General features: G+C 31.7%; 1 protein-coding gene across 1 annotated transcript; it reads left to right on the top strand.

Moving 5' to 3' along the window:
* The first annotated feature begins 6,050 nt into the window (after positions 1-6,050).
* LOC113561026 lies at positions 6,051-22,682 on the top strand. Its single transcript, XM_026967204.1, has 4 exons — positions 6,051-6,411; positions 19,337-19,457; positions 19,571-19,669; positions 21,871-22,682. The coding sequence occupies exons 1-4, from the start codon at positions 6,394-6,396 to the stop codon at positions 21,906-21,908; spliced, it is 276 nt and encodes a 91-aa protein (XP_026823005.1). The 5' UTR covers positions 6,051-6,393; the 3' UTR covers positions 21,909-22,682.
* Positions 22,683-24,484: the final 1,802 nt, after the last annotated feature.

Genomic DNA, 24,484 nt, shown 5'->3' with positions numbered 1-24,484 from the left:
ATATAAATAAATAATATATTATATGTTTATTATTTATTTTTGTTTCCACCGAAATACGATGCCATATAATTCGATTAATGAAGTATATCATTATCAATATTATTACGTACCACGAAAATAAAAACTTTTTTTCAAGCTCTTTCAGCCTTCAATGGACAATGGATTATATTATATTATTACTATTAACAGTATATATTATTAACGTAAAATAGTCGTTTACGATTGCGAATTCGTAAAATTTTCAGTCTGTACCGTTATTTTATTTATCGTTATTACATCGTTCAGCTATTATTCATTTACCTACATTTTATTTACGACGAAAAAATACAATTTTATGTATATCGTTTGTACATTATTGTTTGTAGATGACTAAAGATCTGATGCGTTTTTCTTTTTCTTTTATAATTTTGTTCAAGTTTTAAGTGATTGGACTTAAATCCAATTCCTGCGTAATTTGTATCCACCGCCTACGACCTGACAATATCCATCGATTACGTACCAACCCTATACAGAAATAAATTCAGATAAAAACTATAATTGTATGAAGTTTGAAAACAATATTTAGCGTCTGTAATTAAATCATATTATACTGAAACGAGGCGAACTCTAAAATCAGAATATAAGCCATAAGGAAAGGTATATTAATATTTAATTAAATTACTATAGTTTAAGCATGACTAACAATCACGTACAAAATATTTTAGAATTAATTTGAATTTCATGTATTAATTCCCTTCAGTGGAACACGCATTGTTCTATATAAATATTATTAATTATTACATATTAAATAGTATAATGTATACAGCACAAAAACAGTCTAACTGTGTTGTTTTATATATTTTAACTAAATAAAAACAAATTCATTTAACATTTTATGTCTCATCATATTTTCTTGTAGTATATAACGATATAGGTAATATCATGCAAAATATTAAGAAAATATTATAAAATAATTATATATATTTAAAATAAAATGCTTAAAGCATTAGCACAGTGTAATATGTACCACAGAATAAATTAAATTTCTTTGATTCACATGTGAAAGTTGTACTCAATTTTAAATGATTCTTAAAAGAGCATCTTGTTCATTTTGAAAACTTAAAATATATCAATATAATATCTTATTATGATATTTTACATATATATATATTATGTGTATTAAAATATTTTAAAACCCGGGTTGATTTAAGTTTATTAATCGATCGTGTTCACTTGAACAGATGTGTAAATAAATCCTACCAAGACTTATTGGTCTTGATATGTGTTGTATTTATGCCAAATATCATAATCATAATAACTTATTTTTTTTCTATAGCAATATTACACCGATCTTGCAAATACAAGTTTCTTGATCACGGATCGATGAATTTATGCAATATACTTATAATATGAACACATCTCTATTTTGGCGCGTCCGTCGATTTTTTTCGTAAAATTGAAGAAATATCGTTGGATCTTACACACGAAATAACGTTTTATAATTAAAGTATAACACTGCACGGGCGTTATTATGTCATATATTTATTTTGGCGTACGTTTTTAATATTATTATGTTTATATTTATATGTTGGAATCTACACACACACACACACACACACACACACACACACACACACACACACAACGCGCGTGGTTGGTCGCTTAATGGATTACAGTTTATGTAATTTCAAAAATTATGACACGGGGCGAAATACACGGCGGTGAAGCGTACATTATGTTTATGTGTTATAGCCTCAATAAGCAGTGAACCGAAATGTAGATAATCTACTCGTATATGAGGAATAACGACAATCCGTTATTGACTAATGCGTGACTTATGCGTGTTGCGGACGTACAACAGGTACACTTAATCTATTGCTTGCACTCATTATTGTATTTTCGGAAACGACCACGTGGTATCGTAAATAAAACTATACTGCCAGACGCCAGTTACCTTTTAGTTTTTACACTACTGCAGTTGCAGCCTAATAACAATATTAAATAACATAGTATAAAGGTATTAAGGTATAATACGTTCGATGGTGTATACTCGTAGATAATTTATTATTGGTAGTAGACTATATCTATATTATTTAGAAAATATATGATTTCATTTCATTTAAAATATCCCAGCTCGTTTAAATATATTATTATGCAATGATCGAATATACAGTGTAACTTATCAAAAATATTAACCTTTATCTTTTAATTCAATAATAATGTTATTAAAATTCCAATTTTTGGAATGTTTAAAATATTATATACCTACATAATATAAAGAAATTATAATGTAAAATTTTTGAGATTTCTTTTAGTATCTAAGGGTCCTTCGGCTATCAAACTTCTCAAACTAAAAATCTCTTTTTTTCTCTAAAAATTATTTTTTTTAAATTTTGACGTACTTTACTATTTAAAAATTTAAACTAGTAGTTATAAAATATATGTAATATTGGATCAAGTGTTTATTATATTTGGATCAATTAAACAAATTATAAATATTGATTTATTAGTATACCATTCAAATCTTCTAAACCCATTAACATAGGCTTAGTATTCTTAGTACACAAAGCCAAGAAGTTAAATAACTCAACTCTAACTTTTGATATATCAAAATTTTCAATTTCTAAATCGTTTATTGTAAAAAAGGAGTTGTCATTTGAAAAATAAAAGTTTTTATCATTTCAGGACACTCCAAGTCATACAATAAATTTCAAGAAAAGTTGAAATATTTTGAAAATATGGGCTTCATATAAGCTAATATATTTAAAAATTACGAAAATCAGATTTTGATGAACTTAATTATTAAAGAAAAAAAGGGTAACCATGTTGGTGAATTACTCTCGATATTATTATGAAATTATTGAATATATTATATAAAATTAAAACCACAATATTCATATTTCATAGGAGAAGCTTAGTGTTCAGCGAAATTGTTTATTTATATATTTACGTATAAATTATAATATAAATTGTATTATCGGCACACAAAAAGTTATAATTGTATCGATTTTTTAGATCATATCTAGTTATTATTTATGATTGTGGTTAGATTTCATAAAAAAAATTGTTTGTTTTGACGTTAATCCGTTTTATAATTATTATAAGTACTGTTAATTTGTATGTACGTCGTCTGATAAAAATAACGTAATAGACCTTAAAGTTACAATTTAATCGATTGAGTGATAATCATGATGACTGTCGAACTAAACCAAGCGTAAAAGACACCACCAATCAGTAATCATATTTTTATTCGTAATTCACCGAATAATCGCTTCCTTGGACTTGGAAGACGGATATTATTATTAGCTTAATATTAAATAGACAATTTTGAACTTGGCCATGTATTTCCTGTTACTCGATCCCGTAACTATTATTTTTAGTTCCTATTAGATTCGACTCCGTAACCTTCGAGTAATTATTCATTCTGCCGGTAAATTATTCGTTACTGAACGTTTATAGTTTTTATCAGTAAAAGAATTTTAATTAGACAATGCGTAATTCCATTTTTTTTTTTGTCAAAAATCCACACATTTTTTTTAATCTTATAATAAATTGAAGACGGAAAAAAATGTATATTTTTACTTTTTAGCTATTAGGTATAAACAAAACAATTTAATCTGCTTAAAAAATGTATTGATTTCTGATCAGGAAATAAACCTAAAAATAAACCTCACACATGATGAAGTTAAGATTATATAATAGTTGATCTCAAGTTATTGGATAGAATATTATCCGTTAAATTTATCACGAAAAGAATATTTCATACCGACAAGTGTTAAAAATAAAGATAAAATAAATAACAGTGGATATTATTTACAAGCTCATAAACATTAATCATTTTTACAACAAATGTTTGCTCTGCTGTAACTAATTTCTTTTGTTGTTCTCCACAAATATTTAAAATTAAAACTATAATTAAATTTAATATTTTTTTTTTATGGTCAACATTTTCATTAAACGTTAGCTAATAATTGTTAAAATAATTTTGTGAAGATATTAGTAATTAAAAAAAAGTAATTAATAAAAACTCGAAGTTTAATTTTTGTTTGAATAATAATACCCCATTTTTAACGACCAGTGGCGTACATTTCACGTAAGTAATATAATAAGTGGAAGATATTAATATAAGTCAACGTTAAGAAAAAAAAAGTAAATAAATAAAAAAGTAATTTTACACAAGCGTTAATTTTTTAAACGAATCGATCTAGGACATTCACTTGGCGATAATACTATAGATACCTACACGTTACGAATTGGTGTATTATAATTTTAGTTATTGTAAAATAATAAGACACTTGTCATGTTTGTTTACATTTAAAGTAGGTATATTATAATAATTGTTTCTAAAGTATAAATTATACGGTATCATTCATTTCATGACGTTCAATCAATGGGTGGTTTCTTTTGCCAAGTCCTCAGTCTCTAGAAAACTTAACATAACATAATTTTATCACTTGTAATTATTGTGAATATTGAAATTTACTAATTGTTCAATTAGAAAATAAAATGGAAAAAATAACATTTTACAGTTGGTAGGTACCTATATAATATGATTTGTCAATTCGAGTACTTACTAGTTTTATTACTCTAACGACTTGTTTTACGCACACGTGTACATTCCAGTTTCCATGTAAAATTAGGTACCTATATAACTATATGATCAACCATAGGATACATATTATACAAGAATATAATATGTCAATACCATACGTGGTACCCAACCTATGTACATTTTTCTCGTCATCGCAGAGCAATATGTAATTCGTTTACACTTAACATAAATATCGCATTACGGCACATATCATTTATGTTAAATTATACGTTCGTTATCGGTTTGTCAAATCGTCGCGTTAGTAAGTAATATGCGCACGAGTGTTGGGATGAAATTATGGTATAAAGTTTATACTATAAACAAAAATCAAATTAATTATTCCCAAGCGAGTACCTATTTTTGATAATCGAGTATAATAATAAATGAAGAATCTTCTTTCGCCCTGACTCCAATCTTGAGGTTTCAAAAGATAAAATTCCAGAATAATATATGTAGGTAGGTATACCATGTCGCAATATTGTCATCAAAGGAATAACTATATATACTATTCCTATTCAAAACATACTAATGCGAATTCAGAGATGGAAAAGAATTTTTAAATATAATTTAGGAATTAGAACCATATTATCAAATTCTTTAAATTATTTTACCTTCTATTTAAGGAATGTTCTGTGGAGACACAAACTTCTGTTTTTAAAATAAGAACCTCGCTTTTCTACTGTAAATTATTTAAACGATATTTCTAAAAATATTACGTATCAAAATAAAATTTCAATCGAGTAGTTATTTAACTTTATGTACTATACTAGTATAAGGATTAAGAATGATATTAGGTCTATGCGATAATGTGTTTAGAATATAACATGAAGGCGTAGTGACTTGTAATATTAACTTACTAACAATAATAATTTTTAAAAACAGCCTAAGTATAATAAAATAAACACTAAATAATTTACAGTAAAAATACGGGGTTCTCGATGTTCTTAAATGAAAAAAGAAGTTAGCATCGCTCTAGGCAATTCGTTATTAAGAATAGTACAAACAAATCTCAAGAATTTGAAAATTTGGTCTCAACGTATGATTAAACATTCCAAAAATCAGAGTTCAATTTAATTGATATAGTTAAAAAAAAAATGTGATCATGCGTCATCGAAGAATCATCCTGTATAACACGCTATGTTTTACGGTGAAAAATGTAATAATATAAAACATAAATCGTCAACGTCGTCGTAGGTACGATCGCCGCCGCCGCTGAGTCCATTCGAACCGGTCGGCGGCGTATCTGCAGCCGCACACCGGAGAAGACCTTGACAGCGGATACGGTACACCTCTTTTTAGCGCTCTTCCGTGCCGCGATTTTTCTTCCTACGGTTCGCGCGCGCCGCCCCCCACCCCGCCGCCAACTGGAAACACGTATAATAACAATATTATCGCTATAACAACGTTCCCACCGTCCGGCGAAAATCGAACGTCCCGCCACTATATAATCTAAACGGTTCGCCTCCGAAACCCTAGTGTCTAGTTACTCAAACTCCAAACCGTACACACACATATTACCTCCATACCAGTTTTTTTTTTATTTATTTATCGTTTTTGTACATTTCGGTAAATATATTTTACATAAATATCATATACTAACGCTCCGCTGTCGCAGTGTAATACTTGTTGTACACCGCGGCGACCATTCGTACAACTCCACTCGTCGCCGTTTGCACCGTCACGAACGACGACCCATATCACAACTACCTGTTGGACCTATACACATCATAATATAATATTTATTATATTTTCCAACGTCCCGATTCCGGCTGGTTTCGTTGCATATTTTCCCCGCCGAACGCAAATAAAAAAACATATACAAAATGGTTTCCGTACAAAGGGTAAGTGTAAACGATTATTAATAATTGCATATCATACATTTTTTTTTATCATTTATTGTATTCATAAGTGCGACCATTCACAAGACCAACTATTCGAAACTATTATACTGTGAAAATACAAATTCGAATAAAGGTAAAATTGCCGGATAATGTTTAAATGAAATCAAATGACTGTTGTCCTTTCGTTTAATTTAAATGTGATTACTTGTTCGCATGTGTTTAATGTAAATTAATAACTAATTAAATTCACATGCAATCGAAAAACGTGATTTTTTAATACACTTCATTGATCCTTAAACGATATTATATAAATTATTTAATTATGCGTATGCCCGCAGTGTATAGCTTCAATCAATATTTTGGAATGACGAATTAGGTTTCAAGCATTTTAGAATAATATGATAGATATTAGATAAAATGTATTTATAGAATTTCAGGTAGTTGGTATTTTTATTAAAAATTAACCAATTTAACGATGAAAACAATTACAAATATTTTTCTTCCATTTGATATATAGCATATTAACGATTTCAATGGCCATCAGTGTAATTAATGTGACTAAGTACTTCTTAACGTGAAAACAATTTCATTTACATTAATCGTATTGAACTGCAAGGCTGCATACGTATATAATAATTAATATTACAATGTACTTACATATTGTCATTATTAGATCGTCTGACAATGTTATTAATATAAGATGCGCGTTCGATCCAAAACTAAACTGGACAAAGCAGCTTTTTTCTTTGCCATTTGATTTTGAACGATACGCGCAAACGGATGGATGATTTATAGTACTGCGGGTATACCTGCAACATTATTTAGTTCATATTGAGCAAAAGTTCCAAGTTGATAGGTTTAGAAGAAAATGAGGAAATTTGGTAGCGTTCAATTGGTAGTGTTGATTCATTGTATCCGCGAGGCCTTTGAAAATACCGTCTATCACATTTCACCATATGACCAATATTCGCACACAGAGTGTAGTTCAACGACGCGTGCTTATGGTACTTGTATACGCCTGAAGACTTATTGAACAATTTTATATCGATATCGTTTTCAGTTTAAGGATAGATAAAAAAAAAAAATTCTTATAAATACAATAAAATCGGGCTCAATATAAAGTGATAATTAAAAAAAAAAAACGATCGGAAGTCGTCGGGCTAGCGAATTGAACATCATAATTATGTTCATATTATAATAATAACATCGCAGCTGATGTATGTTCGCTAAATTCGTGATCGTATTCGGTTTATATATATATACCTATATATTATAGGCACATACTACATATAGGTACATGTCATATTCTATATTCATGTGTCCTTTATATACACTCTTGCACTCGCGCCTGTAATACGATAATAATATCTCATTTAATGGTATCCATTACACATTTCGCGTTTTGGGCGACACGTGTGAAAAACGCCACCGCAAAGCTAAATTATGTACGTTGGACGTATATAATATACACATCATATACCTATGTATATTTTTAATATGCCGCACGTACGCCGGCCGTCAATTTATAATAATAACAACAACAATAATAATATAATGTCCACGTACTTACGGCCGTCGATGACATAATATTATGTTATACACGCGATATGTACCCATATATTATAATATTCATAAATGACAAGGTGGAGGGACTAATTATTTCGGTCGTTATATGCGACGGGCTCGTGTGTCACAGACACACAAAACTACATATGCTCGTACTTTGCTCGGCGAGTGTTTCAACACGACGTTTTCTTTTCGAGGGAAAAACCACCAATCAATGTCGACCGTTGGTCGCGACATAATTACGTCGCCGTTGCCGCGTTTCGCCCGTTGCAGTCGTACGCCCACGCCCGAACGCGCGTGTGTATCTCAAACGACTATAATATATATATATATATATATATATATATATATATATAGAGGTACATACTACATAAATTATATTATCATATTATATCTACGTTTTATTGTCCCGACCGAAAATCGTCCGTTATTTTTTTCGAAACGTTTCGGTTTTTCACCCGCCGCGCGACGCTGAAAATCCGTTACGAAACATAATAATTACAATAATGCTAAAAATATCATAATACCATATGGAAACCGGTGCTACGGTCAGCGAGACACGCACATCGCCGACTACGACGTCCGAGCGAAAGCTTACAAGTCACAATACCGGCAATAATAATAATGACACGTACTAGCAACTATGTGTATAATAATAATATACATCCTACGGACAAGTCGACACCGGTTGCGTCTCGACGCGGACGACGACGATATTTCGATCGTTAAAAACGGCAATCTTCCATACAGGTTTCGCGACATGGTACAGCAGTCGGCCGAGAGAAAAACATTGTCGTGATTACCTACTCGCGCGTGTTCTCCTGATGACGATCTGCAACCGATCTATTTAGATGCGATCGCTGTCGACGCGCGTTAATCGCGGTCGGGTTTGCCTGCGTTTCGGCTCTTATCACGTGCGTCTGCAGAACGCCAGCACGAATAACGATCTTTATATATACATTATTATTATGTGTAGATTTACGTCAACCCGTTTCAGACGACAACGTCGTGCCGCGCAGTAAAAAGTATTACGCATACAAGGTGATCCTCGTATGAGTGTCTATGCCGCTCATTATTTCTAAAATTCATAACTTTTTTGAAATGATTATTTTTACATATTTTGATGTCGTTTTATTAAAAAACAATTTCGAAAATAATTATACATTTATTACAATTTGTTATCGTCGTAGATACATAGTTTTATAATTGGTTTTTTTATTTTACTTTTTCGAGTTACTAGGTATATAACATTTTTTTATATTATAACTTGTATTCATAAATACTTATAAAAATTATTAATATGTGGGTATCGAAATAATTGAAAAATATTCTGCTTAGGAAAATGAAATCAAAGATGTGTACTGTCAATTATTAAAGTAAGAAACTCAAAAAACTTATAACGTTAAAAAATTTAAAAAGTATTGTTTTGCAACGGCATTAATTCATGTAAAAAAAGATTAACAAACAATTTAAAACTGAAACATAATGAGTGTATACACTTAAATGAATCACCTTATATATATATATATATATATTATATATTATTACGTGTTCAAGCAGTAATGCAGTATCTATATTATTATATTAACACAGATGGTTTGAACGAGATTTCGTCCGATAATACATCGTACAAGCGTTGCCTACTACGATTTCATATAATATAAAACAATAATATAATAATTGCGCAGTTATAATTAGACAGGTCGTCGTCACTGCCGTATCGAATAAGATTCGTTTTCATTCGATTTGATATAATGAGCGTTACGCGAGGAACCGTAGATAATTATAAAATATATATGACGACAAACCTGTGCTCAGGATGAATCGTTTTTTATATTCAAAATATTACAAACGAGACGCCGCGAGACGAATACTTTAAAGACGTGTCGTGCAGATATAGTTAGCCCGTAGCGATAATAATATGATTCTGTAACAAGCTCGTTATATAAAATTTCTCAGAAATCGAAAACCAAAAACATTTTTATGTCTTTCGCGGTCTTCAAAGTTCTAATTTGCAAGTATCTACTAAACACATCGGAACAATTCATTTTTACGTAGACATCAGCATTTAAATTATTTTCAACACTTCTAAATGATTATGAAAATAATATGCTATGAACTATATTTTAGACTTCAACAGGTTATCGATAACGTTGTCCGTACATATTTCGAGTTACTGTATAACAATGCAACTGTTATATTTGTTCATCTCGCGGTAACGAACCGTTAATTTTATCATATTTCGGCGAGAATGGCAAATATTTTAAAACTCTATACACTGGAACTAATTTGTGACACGTGTCCTTCAAAAGTCAATTTTTAAAATGTGTCGTTTACAAATCGCAGAGAATTGTCAAACGTATAAAATATGAAATAGCGGATAATGAATAATATAAATTTAGAAAAATCGTAATGAAAGTACCTACTGCGAGAAATGTACATTGAATATCGCAACTGCAGTATTATATATTATTTTATACCTTTAATGATCATATTATCATTATCGATTAAGTTATTTTAGTAATTATATGAGTGTCTATTATTACTCGATTTCTTTATTGAGAACGTTTGAAACAAATCGATAAATCGTTCGGAATCAAATATTCTATATACACAGTAGTCTTCTCTGGACGAAAATAATCACTTATAACTTATAAGATATAATGATCACGGAGTACAACTAGTACAAGACGTGTACAACTGCATTCAATCACTATTATAAGCATGTTATATTTTACTCTGACATAACTAAAATATGATATAAATATAACGCTTTAAGCGCGATCGCGTTTCCAATTGTATCCTTTATTATGTTTCAAATAGTTTCGGTTATTATTAAACACGCGATGAATGGAAATATAGTTGGTCAGAAATTTCACCGACTCTTCTGTCTGGTCAAACAATTGTATGTCCACGACGTGGACACAATAATACCTTTACATACACGCATAATATAGGTAGGTCCGCCCGGCGCCTAGGAAACCCTTAGGACTTTCTCTGTCAACACGAAATTCGTGGTCGTTGTCGTAAGAACTTGGTCGTAAAAACTTGATAATATTATTATCATGATACTATATTATGTACATTAGGCATACATATTGTACATAATATAATATGACCGTGACACATACTCGTGGTATGCGCGTATGTCCCAAGTACAAATATAATAATAGTATATGATTGCCACTATATGCCACCGGTGTTGTAAAATGACAAAATTATCCTTACGAACGTCTCGCGAAGATTTCGTCGCTCATCCAAACGTCCGAGGTCGTCCGTGGCTAGTTAAAACGAGACTTCGTTGTCAAATCACATTACCATTATTGTGTTATACTGGCAGACGGCTGCAATCTGCGGCCCAGTCGTAATTAGTGTATATTATACTCGATTTTCTGAGCAAACGATGCGCACCGATCATCTACTTTGATCTACAGCATTTCGTTTGCCATGCGTACATTCACTGTGTTCCGATTGCGGTTAGATTTTTTTGTTTATAATAGTTGTCGACAATGACATCTCTAAATATAAAAATGTATAACAGTTTAGCGCGAAAATTATCGCGTAATAGTGTTGGCGAGTAAATAAAAACGCGCGACGTAATAATATATTGAATAACATAATATTATAGTAGTATGTAATCGACCTAACGTGTCGTTCGTCTACCTCTATATGATTATAAATTTGATAAAAAAAATACATTCCTCGGTTCACTCGAAATCTTAAATATCGATAACTTATAATTTTATGTAAACACATAATATTATAATAAATCATTATAGCTGTGTGTACATTACTCATATCCCCACCTAAACCCCACTGACCTACCGAAATCGTTGATAGCAAAGGCGATCGATCAAGATTAGCACATACTATTAATGATATAATGGTATGTATTTTTATCCGCGGAAATAAGTATCACAATAAAAAAAAACAGCTATTAGACTCCTATTACATAATTTACGCATATAGCAAATGCATGGTAAACTATTCTATACTGCAGTTACGACAAGCAGTTATCCTTTAAGTCTCCAAATATAACTTACCTTGTTACATTACAACAACAGGGCGAGCCCTAAGTATATATATAATGACGCGTCAACTGCAGTAGATGACCGATTGAAAAATTTACATAATCTCATCATAAAGCTTGCCACAAACTAACGAATAATAATAATATTATGCACTTATATTAAGACATAATATAATGTAATCACAATTATTCCTAAAATTATGAGAAAATATAACGCCAAAGGTGACATAGGTATTATGTATTATTCTTTGTATACCGCGAAACTTAGCGAATTTGCGATACGCTTTAAAGTCGATCTAGTTCTATGGTACTGCGGATATCCCGCACGTGATTTTTCGGCCATTTATTCCATCGCGTATAATATTGCATAATATTAATGTATATTATTGTAGTATTGTAAATAACATTATTATAAGCTCGACGATTGTGAATTTCGAGACAAATCGCGAAAAAAGAAAGTCGAATAAAATAGGTGTGAGATCCTCCTAAGGGCTAATGATGTATTAACATTTAAAATATAATATACGAATATGATTGACAGTCGCGCGAATCTTCGTTATTCTCCGCACGTATACATAATAAGACTCTGAAGCCAGACTGGATATTATTTATATGGTTTTAAATTTTAATATCATCGACTCCGTAAATATTATATTATACATAATATATTACGCCACACTTGTATTAATATAATATATAAAAAGTATTAATTCGTCTTTTTCTCATTACACGATTTATTGCGCGAGTAAAACTTTAAATAATTACGTGTTTTATTTGTTTTTATCATCTTAAGCACGTCCAACCGGTTTGCGATCGAATATTATGAGTTATGACGAACCAGCAACGTTTCAACGGAACGTTACGCGCGCGGAAATCGAAAAACCTGCATTTCTAAAGTGTCTTCATATATATCACACATACAGTATATAATTTAATATGTCATATTTATAACCAATCAATGCCGCGACGAGGATAAATATAAAAAGAATTATAAATAAAACACAAGCAACGTCAACTGTATGGTTATTGCGAACGTTTCAAGTGATCGATAACCTTTTAACGCCCTACGTCACGATATGTATAGTGGTGAACGAAAGAGATGTTTAGGAGACAAGAGTTGGAGATTAGACAGAACGCCATTTTCTGACATGATGTTCGTTATTAAATTTTTTTGAGAAAATATAATATGGTTTTTTTTTTTAATTTTTTGAAATATATATATAGTTGTTATGCTTGGCTTAGGTTATTGATTTCTTTACGTATACATATACAACTTTAATAATACATAGAAGTTTTCATACAGTACAGAAGTAACATTTATAAGTTTATTCTAATTTTAACATATTGATTAAACCTATGTATATCTATCTACATTTAATTTTATACATTGGTAAAAATTAGGACTCTAATTATAAATCATTATTTTTGAGTGCAAGTTGTTATGCTCCTCCTTATTTATTTATATCAATTGGTAGACACTGTTTCAATGTATTCATTTTATCGCCGATCAACCTTCTCTGATTTAACATAATATAGATACCTTAAGCTGTATAATTTTCTTCACCTTGTCATGCCACTATTTAAATTTCCTTTGTGCGATACAATACGCAATATATATTCGAAAATGATTTCTTCGCATCGATCGCTGGACGTCCACGTGCAGTCATATAGGGCGTGTGGCAACGCGGCACATTATAAATAGTATAATATACGACATGACACGCATCCATGTAGTCGTTATTATGATATACGTTAACATTGTACAACGCATAATAATAATAATAATAATAATAATAATAATGATAATGATAATAATTAATGCCTACAACGGCTATAACATAATATTTTATATTATATCGTATAGGCATTGTGTTACCGTTATTATTGTGTCGTTGGGAAAGGTTGCTTGTTCAGATCTCGTACGACGATCGACGATACGCGTATGTAGATATTAAAATATTATAATATAGACTTGCCGCCGCGACATTGCTGCATGGAAATAGCGGTTTTTCGGTTTTTATGTGTCAATGTTATACACGTAGCGCGAAGAGCGCACGGCAATTTCACGGCAAATCGTTTTCGACGAAGATTATGACTGCGAAAATATTATTATAACGTCACACGAGACGGATAAAACGCTGCACGCATATGATGTAAGTACATATAAACAGTATACCGCGACCACAAGCGATCTCCACCGCCGTATAATATAAAAGTGGATAATATCAAAATAATATTTTGTCACGCGTTGTATTACTATTATAAATTCAAATCCGTTTCCGAAAGAATTCGTAAGCACACACACACACCACACCACACAAACATATTATTATTCTAAACTATTACGTGTGTAAATATTATTTATACCTAGTTGGCTAGCAACTTCTGTTTCGGCGAAAGTGACTCTAAAAAGACAACACCGTATTGTATTCGCATATTATATTTACGTTTTATATTTAGTATCGAGTCTGGGTGACTAAGGTTAACTCGAGTTCAGTTTTATAAAAAGTATTCAAAAACTCTTTAAATAATTCAATTTACTATGCTTATGTTTTGATTATTTATCTTACTTTTTGTATACATGGAGACTGTCACGGCAATACTACGTAATTGACAACGTTTTCAAAATCAATTTTTTTGTGTCAGTTCATATAAACACACAGTCCGAATATTTTAGGTTTTTTACAATAAACAAATAATACCGATATTTAAAATTTTTCAAAATTTTGATCATTACTCAAAGACACGCATTATACCGACTATGAGACCTTGGTCAATGAATTCCTTTTATAAAAAATGTCTATATAGTTAAAATAATTTTGACGAAATCCATGGGGCCACTTTGGAGAAAAAAATCACAGACACGTGCACACACAATATTATTGCTCAATTAATGGTAGGTTTAGGAGACGTTTTCGTAGTATCCAGACGAAGGATTATATTTTTATGTGTTTATTATAACATAAACATTACAATATATGTGCAGTGTCCGACTTGTAAATCAGGCCGGGCTAATGGATTTTTATATCCGATCAATTATTATTATTACGACCACGGAATGCCGGAATTATCCAGATGAATTTTTACCTCTTCGCATCCGACGTGTTTTAATGGTAAGCGTGTGTGTATATAATAAAAATCACGAATGTGTGCGCACGCGTATAAATACTCGTTATTGATGTACGAATAATAACACTCGGTATTTTCTACTTTCGTTTTTGGTGACAAACAAATCGTTAACGACACGTTTTCGATTCGAATTACTGCTGCCGCTGCAGTGTATAATATAATATATATTATTATGTATAGGAAGCGTAAGAAGACGGGAAACGCGTACTGTTACGTGACCATGTTTTCTATAGGTCTGCACAGCTGCATATCGTGTTTTTGACGGATTTTCCTGATGAGATTCACTGCAGAAGTTGACGCATTTTATCTCATAATAATTAGACGAGAGCTTATGGCATTATTGTTATTTGTTTTTAGCGGTGTTGTCCAAACGTCCGAGACATACGAATAAAAAAAATCTTTAAAATAGAGTAAAATATATTATGTATATAAAAATAACAAAAATAATTGGTTACCATTGGTTTAGGCCTTCAACTCGTGCTTACGAATCGGATTCTCATGGATCTTTTCGATATCCGTTTCCGTCATTCGTCGCATCTTGAATGGCAGTTTTAAAACTACTCAAATTTATACGTATAATATCGAATATATATATCTGTTTATAATTGTTATCGTCGTGGTTTATCTGACAACAATCGTATCGTAAAACATTGTTCAAACGTAACACAGATATTAATATGTAGTTGATCGATTTAAAGAATTTATTAAATACCAATTATAGTCGACAGTCGATGAGCTATTTTATAGGTTTAGGAATCAGGTAACGAATCTATAGGTACCGAGATGGATTCCCATTGATTAGACAGTTTGTGTAATCGTAGTTTTTTATTTTTACTTTTATAAGGAGTTTTTCAATAACAACATTTAAAAACAGCATCAATAATTTTGACATGTTTTATTTGTTAGAATATAAACAGTACTGAGATATTTCAAAATAATTTGACATATTGTATTAATCACTAACCATTATCTGTTTTACTATTCCATAACAACGGATATTAATTATTTTAACTATATCGCTTAATAGTGTGAAATCAACACCTAGTTTGTCCCAGCTCTAAATCAACACAAAACTGTTCATAACATTGACACCAACGCATGTAGAATCAACTGAAAATTTCTAACCGTGTGCAATGATAATGATATGCGCGACTCGAGACCTAACCGACGATTTTACACCGTCTTGGCGACCCCAAAATCTGTGCGTCCGTTTTCCCCCTTTCCGACGCGGTTCGTACACAACAATAACGGACTGTGTACACTGTATTCACGTTTAAATATGATATATAATGCCGTCTTGGTGGTCCGTATAATATGCGTTTACATATCGTATAGGTCACCGACATAATAATATATTGGACACATATTACCATAATATTATCGTATATACTTATATATCGTACGATTTTAACTCCGAACACCGCACGTGTCCATTTATTTGATTTCATGCACACGAATATATCCAGTCACGTGAAACCATCGGGTTGCTATATTAAATATGATGTATGGATTCCCAGGGGGCAGATGCGAAATTGGCGATGCGCTTCAGCGGACGCACGTTCGTTTGCGATTCTCGGACAACTCGCTAAGTCGTGTATCTCGTACAACGTACCTTAAAATGTTCACGCGGTTAAGACCGTGATCCGCGGAAATCGATAGTCGTACACCGATTATAGGACGAAGAATACGATATGTGCAAAATTATAATATAATAGTTGGACGCGCGGCAATATGCACGGTGCACCTATATACACGATACAACGTGCGATTGAACACGATAGTGATATATCTTCCCACAATATTAATTTTAAATTGTTAAGTCTGTTAAATTTTTGAATTTCTCCCAATCGCCCCCTACGCTTCCAAGCACAGCCACATACAGTTATAATAGTGTTTAGATAAACTTTTAGAAGCACATGCTTTTGGTGTGGTCAAATATATTATGAGTTTAAAATAGGCTTAAACATAATAAATTTAATGAGACTTTGCCCGATTTCGGCAACTCAACGTATAATATAATATTATATAAATATTATTTTATTGAATGCAAATGATACAGGTATACCTAAAATTTTTTCTTATTTTTTGAAACATAAAGAGTGTTTATTAATTTGAAAAAACGATTAAATTTTATCAAACAATCCATACTGAAGGTAACTTATGAAATTCAATTTATTTGTCTTGGTTTGGAATTAATCTCAACAAAATGAACCTAACGAAGTAAGAACCTATATATAAATTTAGTGCCATGTCGATATACGCGTAGATATAATAATAATAATAATTCCTGTATCGCAATACGAATCCCATAGTTCTGCATGTACGTGTTTTGTTCGTTTTTCTCTCGGCGTATCGTTTTCGTCGTCATCCATTTATCATGGGTGCTACAGACATTTAACGCGTGGGAGTAGTCTTTTATTAAAAATAGTACATGTCCGTCCGAGAGACACTTATACACCACTTATATATATATATATATATAAATGTATAATATATATCTCCGTGTCGGCCGTTATAGCTCGGTATAGGTACACCCCGTTCAGTCGATGTTAACAAGATCGCGGTAACGCCTCTGATACATGCGGTTTATTATATGTACAATATATATAGGTACGTATCGCGTCCACAGCGCCATAAATATTATCGTAATACGCAGCGAGGAAAAAAATTCGAAATAAAAACGGACACGAGCGAAAATCGTTACGCATAAATTTATGTCGGATTCCGTCGATTTTTACACAACTCTCAGACCCCGCAATGCCTACGCGCTCTACTTGTCACTCGTACAAGTTTACAGCGACGATGACGACTACTAATAACAATACGCACACATACACATTTATTTATATATATACAAGTATATGATTATATTATGCGGATTGCAATGTGCGCGCGGATGCAATAATAGTGCACGAGTCATGTATATTGTTATATTATTTATTATTTTATGTATATATGTATCGCGTATTTATAAGCCATAAGATGCAGACTGCCTGCAAATATGTAAATAAAAGTAGGTAGGTATGCAGGACTTATACTGTTGCGTATGCACTGCACTTATGGTTAGTAATGAAATGATGACAACCGGACGACGAAATTGTTATATTGTAATTTGTAATAGTATAATATCGTACTTTTCCGAAAACTGATAGAAACAGCCGTTCACCAAATAAAAACTGTAAATGTATCTGTACGATCATTAAGAAGACATCGGTGTAATAATTAGAGATCGGTGGTATTAAACATTTTAATTTTAATATTTCTCAAGTCGACACATATAAAATCACTATATATATTTTTATAGGAAAATATTAATTTATTAATTTTTATAGTTTCCATAAGCAATGTTTTTTATTGTATCATATAACAATGCATCACAACCTATTATGATACAGAGCGAATAACTTAAGTAGTAAATTCACGAATAATATACTTGTAAGTATTGACAAATGAAACTAAACTGCTGTGCTATGTGTTTATAAGACGGAACAAAAAATGCAACTAGTTTAACGCATCATATAATTTTGAAATCGGAAACTAATACAATTTTTAAGATTTTTATATTTAAAATATTAATAGTATCAAAAGGGTTTAGATTAAATAGTATAGTTCATCTCTAATAAATTATTATGATATTATAATAATAGAAAGCGAATACATATTATTATTTCATGGTTCGATGAATCCTCCTCGGGCTATCCGTGAATTCCGTCACCGTAATAAGGTTAAATAATCGAGAGATATTTGTAATATTGTTGTATACTGGAATACCGAATAACGTGATAATATTAAATTAAAAGTGTTTCTCTATGTGACTATTAAAAAAAATACGTTTTTGTCGATTTCTGGTAGAATAGATTTATCAAGCCCGGGCTATAATCGTTCGCATCATAGTTTTCTGCATACTAATAACTAATAGCATTTAAGAAGTTGCTGCTATGACCCAAAAGTATTCCACCCCTATTCGGTCTACAATGATTACCATACCGAAGACGATAATATTATATTTCTAGTTCCGACTGATAAATGATAATTTTTAGTCAATTACACACCAACGTATAATACTATGTTATCCTATATCCGGATTATATGTAGTCATGTTATATAAATATATCATATCATATTATTTACTTAATATACCAGTATATGTACAATACTGTAAATGAATATGTTATTTTATGACTTTGTTTTTATCAACAGGTGTTGATCGTCCTGTGCATCGTCGTGTGTCACCTAATGGTCGCGTCAGCTCAATTCAACTTTGGCGATTTCCTGTCCAACGTCGAACAGTCTAGTAATCGAGATCCCAGAGAAAACCGAGGTGAATTTAGCAAAAATAAATGTGTATAATATGTGGTTCAATCTTTCCAAAATAACATAATAAATAATAATTTTTTTTCCAATTTTCCTCTTTTCTGGAAAAATAAACAACAGGTCCAGTTCTGTTCCCAGCAACACAACCCGGTTCTGAGACCAGCGGCGTGGTAGTAGGAGCTTCGGGATTCGGATTCGTACCGCCTGGTGGCAACAAACGTAAGTGTTTTTAATAATATAGTGTTGTATACGCTACTATATTAAATTATAGTCATTAGTCATTAGGCACGTGGCTCGTCGCCGTATTAACGTTTCAATATTATATTATATTAATCGCGTTTTAATCGATCAATAATCGGAAAAATTTACTTGAAAACTTGTCCATCGACTAGAAATCCTACTACACGCACGCACAATATAATAATAATAATATGCGAGTTATGTGCTTGGTGCGCGTGTATAGCAAATTTGCGTTGACGCAATAATGACGTATGTCGTCACCGGGAATATAGTTGTGCAATTTTTTCCGACTGACCATTATTGTCGTTGTGAAAACCCGTGCGTTTTCAAATCGAAAGGACTTTCTCGAGTTTTCCGACCGTAATATATTATTATCACTGAATCGTTGGTAATATATCGACATCGAAATAGACCGAGGGTCGCATGGGTGGGCATAAAATAGCCGCGTATCGCGCGAATGGATTTTGGGTTGCGCGCGGTCGGATTCTGTCCAAGGCCCGCGAAAATCGTGCCTCTAAGTTCGAGAGACCGCAGCGATAGATTTCATCGCGACGCGACGGGTCCGAAATTAAATCGGTTCGTTCTTATTCGACGGGTACAACGTGATGGCAGTCGCAAGTTCACAACCTTTGAAATCGCTGTCGGAGAGTTGGCTGCCGCCGGAAAACTTGGTACGCATTCTCCGAATATATGTGGCGAACAGCAGATAACCCTCGCTAGCATATTGACGATAAGTCGCGCCCAATTATATATTATGCGCCCCGGCGATGTGTTGTTTTCAACGGTTTTTGGGTCACTAACGGTCATCGCCGACGTTTGCAGTTATTACTATAGTTGTTATACATACATGTAAATACGGCCCACTGCGGTCCGCATTATACAATATATAAATCGCGTATAATGCATATATATATATATATATATAAATGGCGAACGTCCAGAGAGGATTATTAGTGTTCGTGAATTGTTCGGATAGTTTCGACTGCACCACGGGAATATTACGCTTGTAATATGTATATATGTATATATATAAACGTACACTTTACGCGATGACTGTTGTGCGCTCTATTGACTCCGCCGGGGACAACGAGGTTGGTACGATAATTATGTATTATATGTATATATATATATAATACGTGATGCGGGCAGGAATGTTGCTGCAGTGGTACAACACACAGAGAGCTTTCGGTAGCCGCCGGTGTTTAAGGGCGCGAAGGTATCGTCGTGGGGGTGGAACGGGAAGAGGCCGCGACGAGAGGTTAATTTGGATGAGAGACCCGAGCTCAAAGGGCGCGATCGCAGCAATAATATGTCCGACCGCAGAAACTGCTGCCGGAGTATACCACGTATATACTATAATATATATATATATATGGAGTGGCAGCCGATAAGTCGTCTTTTGCGGATGTTATTGAATGTATAAGATGAACAGTTTCGGACCGGGCGCGGATCCCACGTCCACCCTTTGCCGGAAACAACCCCTTTGTGGAACGCGCGGTGGGCTGCGGGAGACACGATAGGCGCGCGCTAATGAAGACGACCGAGCCGCGAGATGCTGCGCCGACGTTACATATTATTATTATTATTATTATTATTGCGAGTATACGCGTATATATAGGACACAGCGAGAGGAGCCCGTTCGTGCCGGATATTAATGTTCGGGTTACGAATACTGTCGGGACACTTCAAAGCTGAATATTATCATTATTATTATTATTATTATACATTGCCCCCGTGAAACTATACTCGCTATAGTTTCTACGGCTAAATAATATGTATAATGATTACAAGTTACGACGCGATGATACTATGTATATAGTATAACTATTTTTTACTCGACCGCCTAAATAATATATTATAAACGGCTGAGTTTTGGTTATTTTAATGATTTTTGTGCTTATACCCAATGAGAATTTTTTTTAAAATACACTGAGAGCGAGTAGTCTTTAAAGTTTCCGAATAGAGTGCCTACTGAAAGTCTAATATTGCTGCCCAGTGTCCAGTAGTGAGGTGTTTTCTTTTTCACCACATAAAGCTCGTGCTTATTTTCTCGATCCGCTATAAGATGTTAAGATGTTAGCCCAACCGAGTGTCATATCACTCGTAATAAACAATATAAATATATGTATATTGTATATAGTGAAATTTATTATACTACAACATTATTATTTGTTTTGCAGAACCACCACAGGGCCAGAACATTTTCAGCTTCTGGTGATGATGACGAGATCCGATAACGAAACACACTGCAAGTAGATTGAATTTCCTACGCGTTTCACCCGGTAATGGATAGCAAATATATACTTGTCAATGCGAGATCTCTACAAATAATATAATAACACAAATTAAGAATAATAATATACTATACGCACATTACATTATATCTGTACAAATCGATTATATTATGTTATATACTCACGTTTTGAATATCACATCGACAAATTCATAAATAATACATATAGGTATACAAATAATATATATAATAAAATATACCTATATGTATACGTATATACATGCGTAGCAATAATATCGTGCGCACGATTGTATATATATATAATGCCTTGTAAACGTATTATCTGAATTTGTACAGATATGAGTATATATAGGTATACTCTAGAGTTTTCTTAATTTATTTTATTACATATTGTACATAATTTTCAAGTCTCTTATGTCTAATAATTTATTTTATAGCGAATATATTACAACCGTCTTAGGCTAGTTACCAATTATTATTAAACATATACTGATATATATTATTTACCTATATATATATATATATATATAGATTTACCATATTATTATATTCTTTAAAGGTATTGTAATTTTAAGAATAAAGCATTATGTATTTGTGGTTACCGTATTTATAACGCGCGTATCCGACTAGTATACCTTACCTATACACCGAACAATTTTGATGTATGCATACAACGAAAATATTGTAAAACAACGAAACATGATTTTATTGCAATAAAGTTACTACTATATATTATTATTTATCGTATTAGAAAACGTGCATTTATTTAATTAATGATATTTTGTTATCCCATGTACCTACCTATTATACCATATTTTTCTTCATACTATCGCACTAAATGCAATCAAGAAAATTAAGTTATATTATGTTATAGACTATGCGTAATTGTTAAACATGCTTTATATTAGTTTTATTAGCTGTTACTAATTTGGTATAAAATATTTGAACGAACGATGCACATTTACGTATACGATTACGATTACCTATAATATGTAAATATAGGTAAGTATATTTTACTCAAGTCCTACTCAATTCAAAAATAGATTCATCTAATTACTTTTTATATCCACCGCATATCTTATAAGTTATAATCAAGTTGTAGGTATTCTAGTTTTAACTATACGTAAATTAAAATTGCTTCAGCAGAAGTGCAGATCACAAAGAATAATATTACAAAAATCGCATAAATAATTCAACTCGTAACCCGCTCAGCATACGCGATTACGTGCATACACCGTCAACGGTATAATCGAATTCAGTTTTGACATGAAAAAACAAGTAAAAAAAAAAAAAAACCCGGAACCAACAGAAAAATAATAAATCGTTATCATAATATGTATAGAGACATACAGTCCATTACAGGAACACGCACTTATTAGTTATGATTATTATATAATTATACAACATTGTGAAACAATCGCGAAAATGCGATTGTAGACGTTTGCTGTTGCACCGTCATCATTAGTAGCAGTAGTGGATCTAGAATCTAGAAGTGGTTCAAGTTTTATATATATATATATATATGTATAATTATTATTAGTAGTTAACTTTTGTATAGAATATAGAAATGGCATGCAAAAAAAAGACATTTTCAGTTATAAAGAGGACGTCATACCCGCATGTGTGGTCTTTGTTTTACGAACGTTAGACATAGCAAATTTACGTTCAGCAGATTCGATTTTATGCTGTTAGCTTTAAAATTATTCAATTTACCTATTATCAAACTTCAAGGTAATAATATTGTCTAGGGCATCTCATAGATTTTTTTATTGATATCATAATTTTTAAGTGAGTTATAGTTATGTAAAAAATTAAAACGCTCGTAACTCCCTTAAAAATTAAAATACTAATAAAAGCTTATGAGATGGGGCCTAGATATTATTATTACCTTTAAGTTTGATAATAGGTAAATTGACTCTAATAGTAAAGCTAACAACATAAATTTGAATCTGCTGAATGCAAATTTGGTATGTCTAACGTTCGTAAGACAAACAACACATGCGGGTATGACGTCCTCTATAAAAAGTGTTTTAAACGAGACTCGAGTCCCTCAAATTTAAAGGTATTTACTTACGCAGTTACATTATATAAGTTATATTAACTACATATTATATAGTAATAGAGTATTAACTTTATGATATTACATCAAACTATATATTATACTAATAAATAATATAACTTATACAATGAATTTATAATATATTTAATAATAACTACATATAATAATAGTAACTATCGTCGAAATATATATATGTAAGTCTCTTTAAACTATCACAAATCATAATATTATATGTGTTACTATTCTTACTCTCGTTTTACTATCATCACTTGGACCCGAATTTAGAGTATAAATAATATTATTGTACTATCCACTTATTATCAAACTTGTTTAAGCTCAATACAAATTCCATGCAAGTTCGTCAATATTCATTATAATTTTATTAATGCATTATTGATATTGATATTTATTTATCATTGACATTTAATAATTAATATTATAAATCTTAAGTTCTAATTAATAGATATATTATAAAAAGTTA

The sequence above is a fragment of the Rhopalosiphum maidis genome, chromosome 1 (genome assembly GCF_003676215.2).
Source record: "Rhopalosiphum maidis isolate BTI-1 chromosome 1, ASM367621v3, whole genome shotgun sequence".
Taxonomy (NCBI): domain Eukaryota; kingdom Metazoa; phylum Arthropoda; class Insecta; order Hemiptera; family Aphididae; genus Rhopalosiphum; species Rhopalosiphum maidis.
Note: the sequence above shows the minus strand (reverse complement) of the source record. Positions and strands in the feature narration are given on the sequence as shown.

Excerpts from the sequence above, each read along its gene's own strand:
- LOC113561026 (XM_026967204.1), top strand. Across the intron at positions 19,458-19,570 it reads AGATCCCAGAGAAAACCGAG|GTCCAGTTCTGTTCCCAGCA; the intron begins GTGAATTTAGCA and ends AATAAACAACAG. Across the intron at positions 19,670-21,870 it reads ACCGCCTGGTGGCAACAAAC|AACCACCACAGGGCCAGAAC; the intron begins GTAAGTGTTTTT and ends TTTGTTTTGCAG.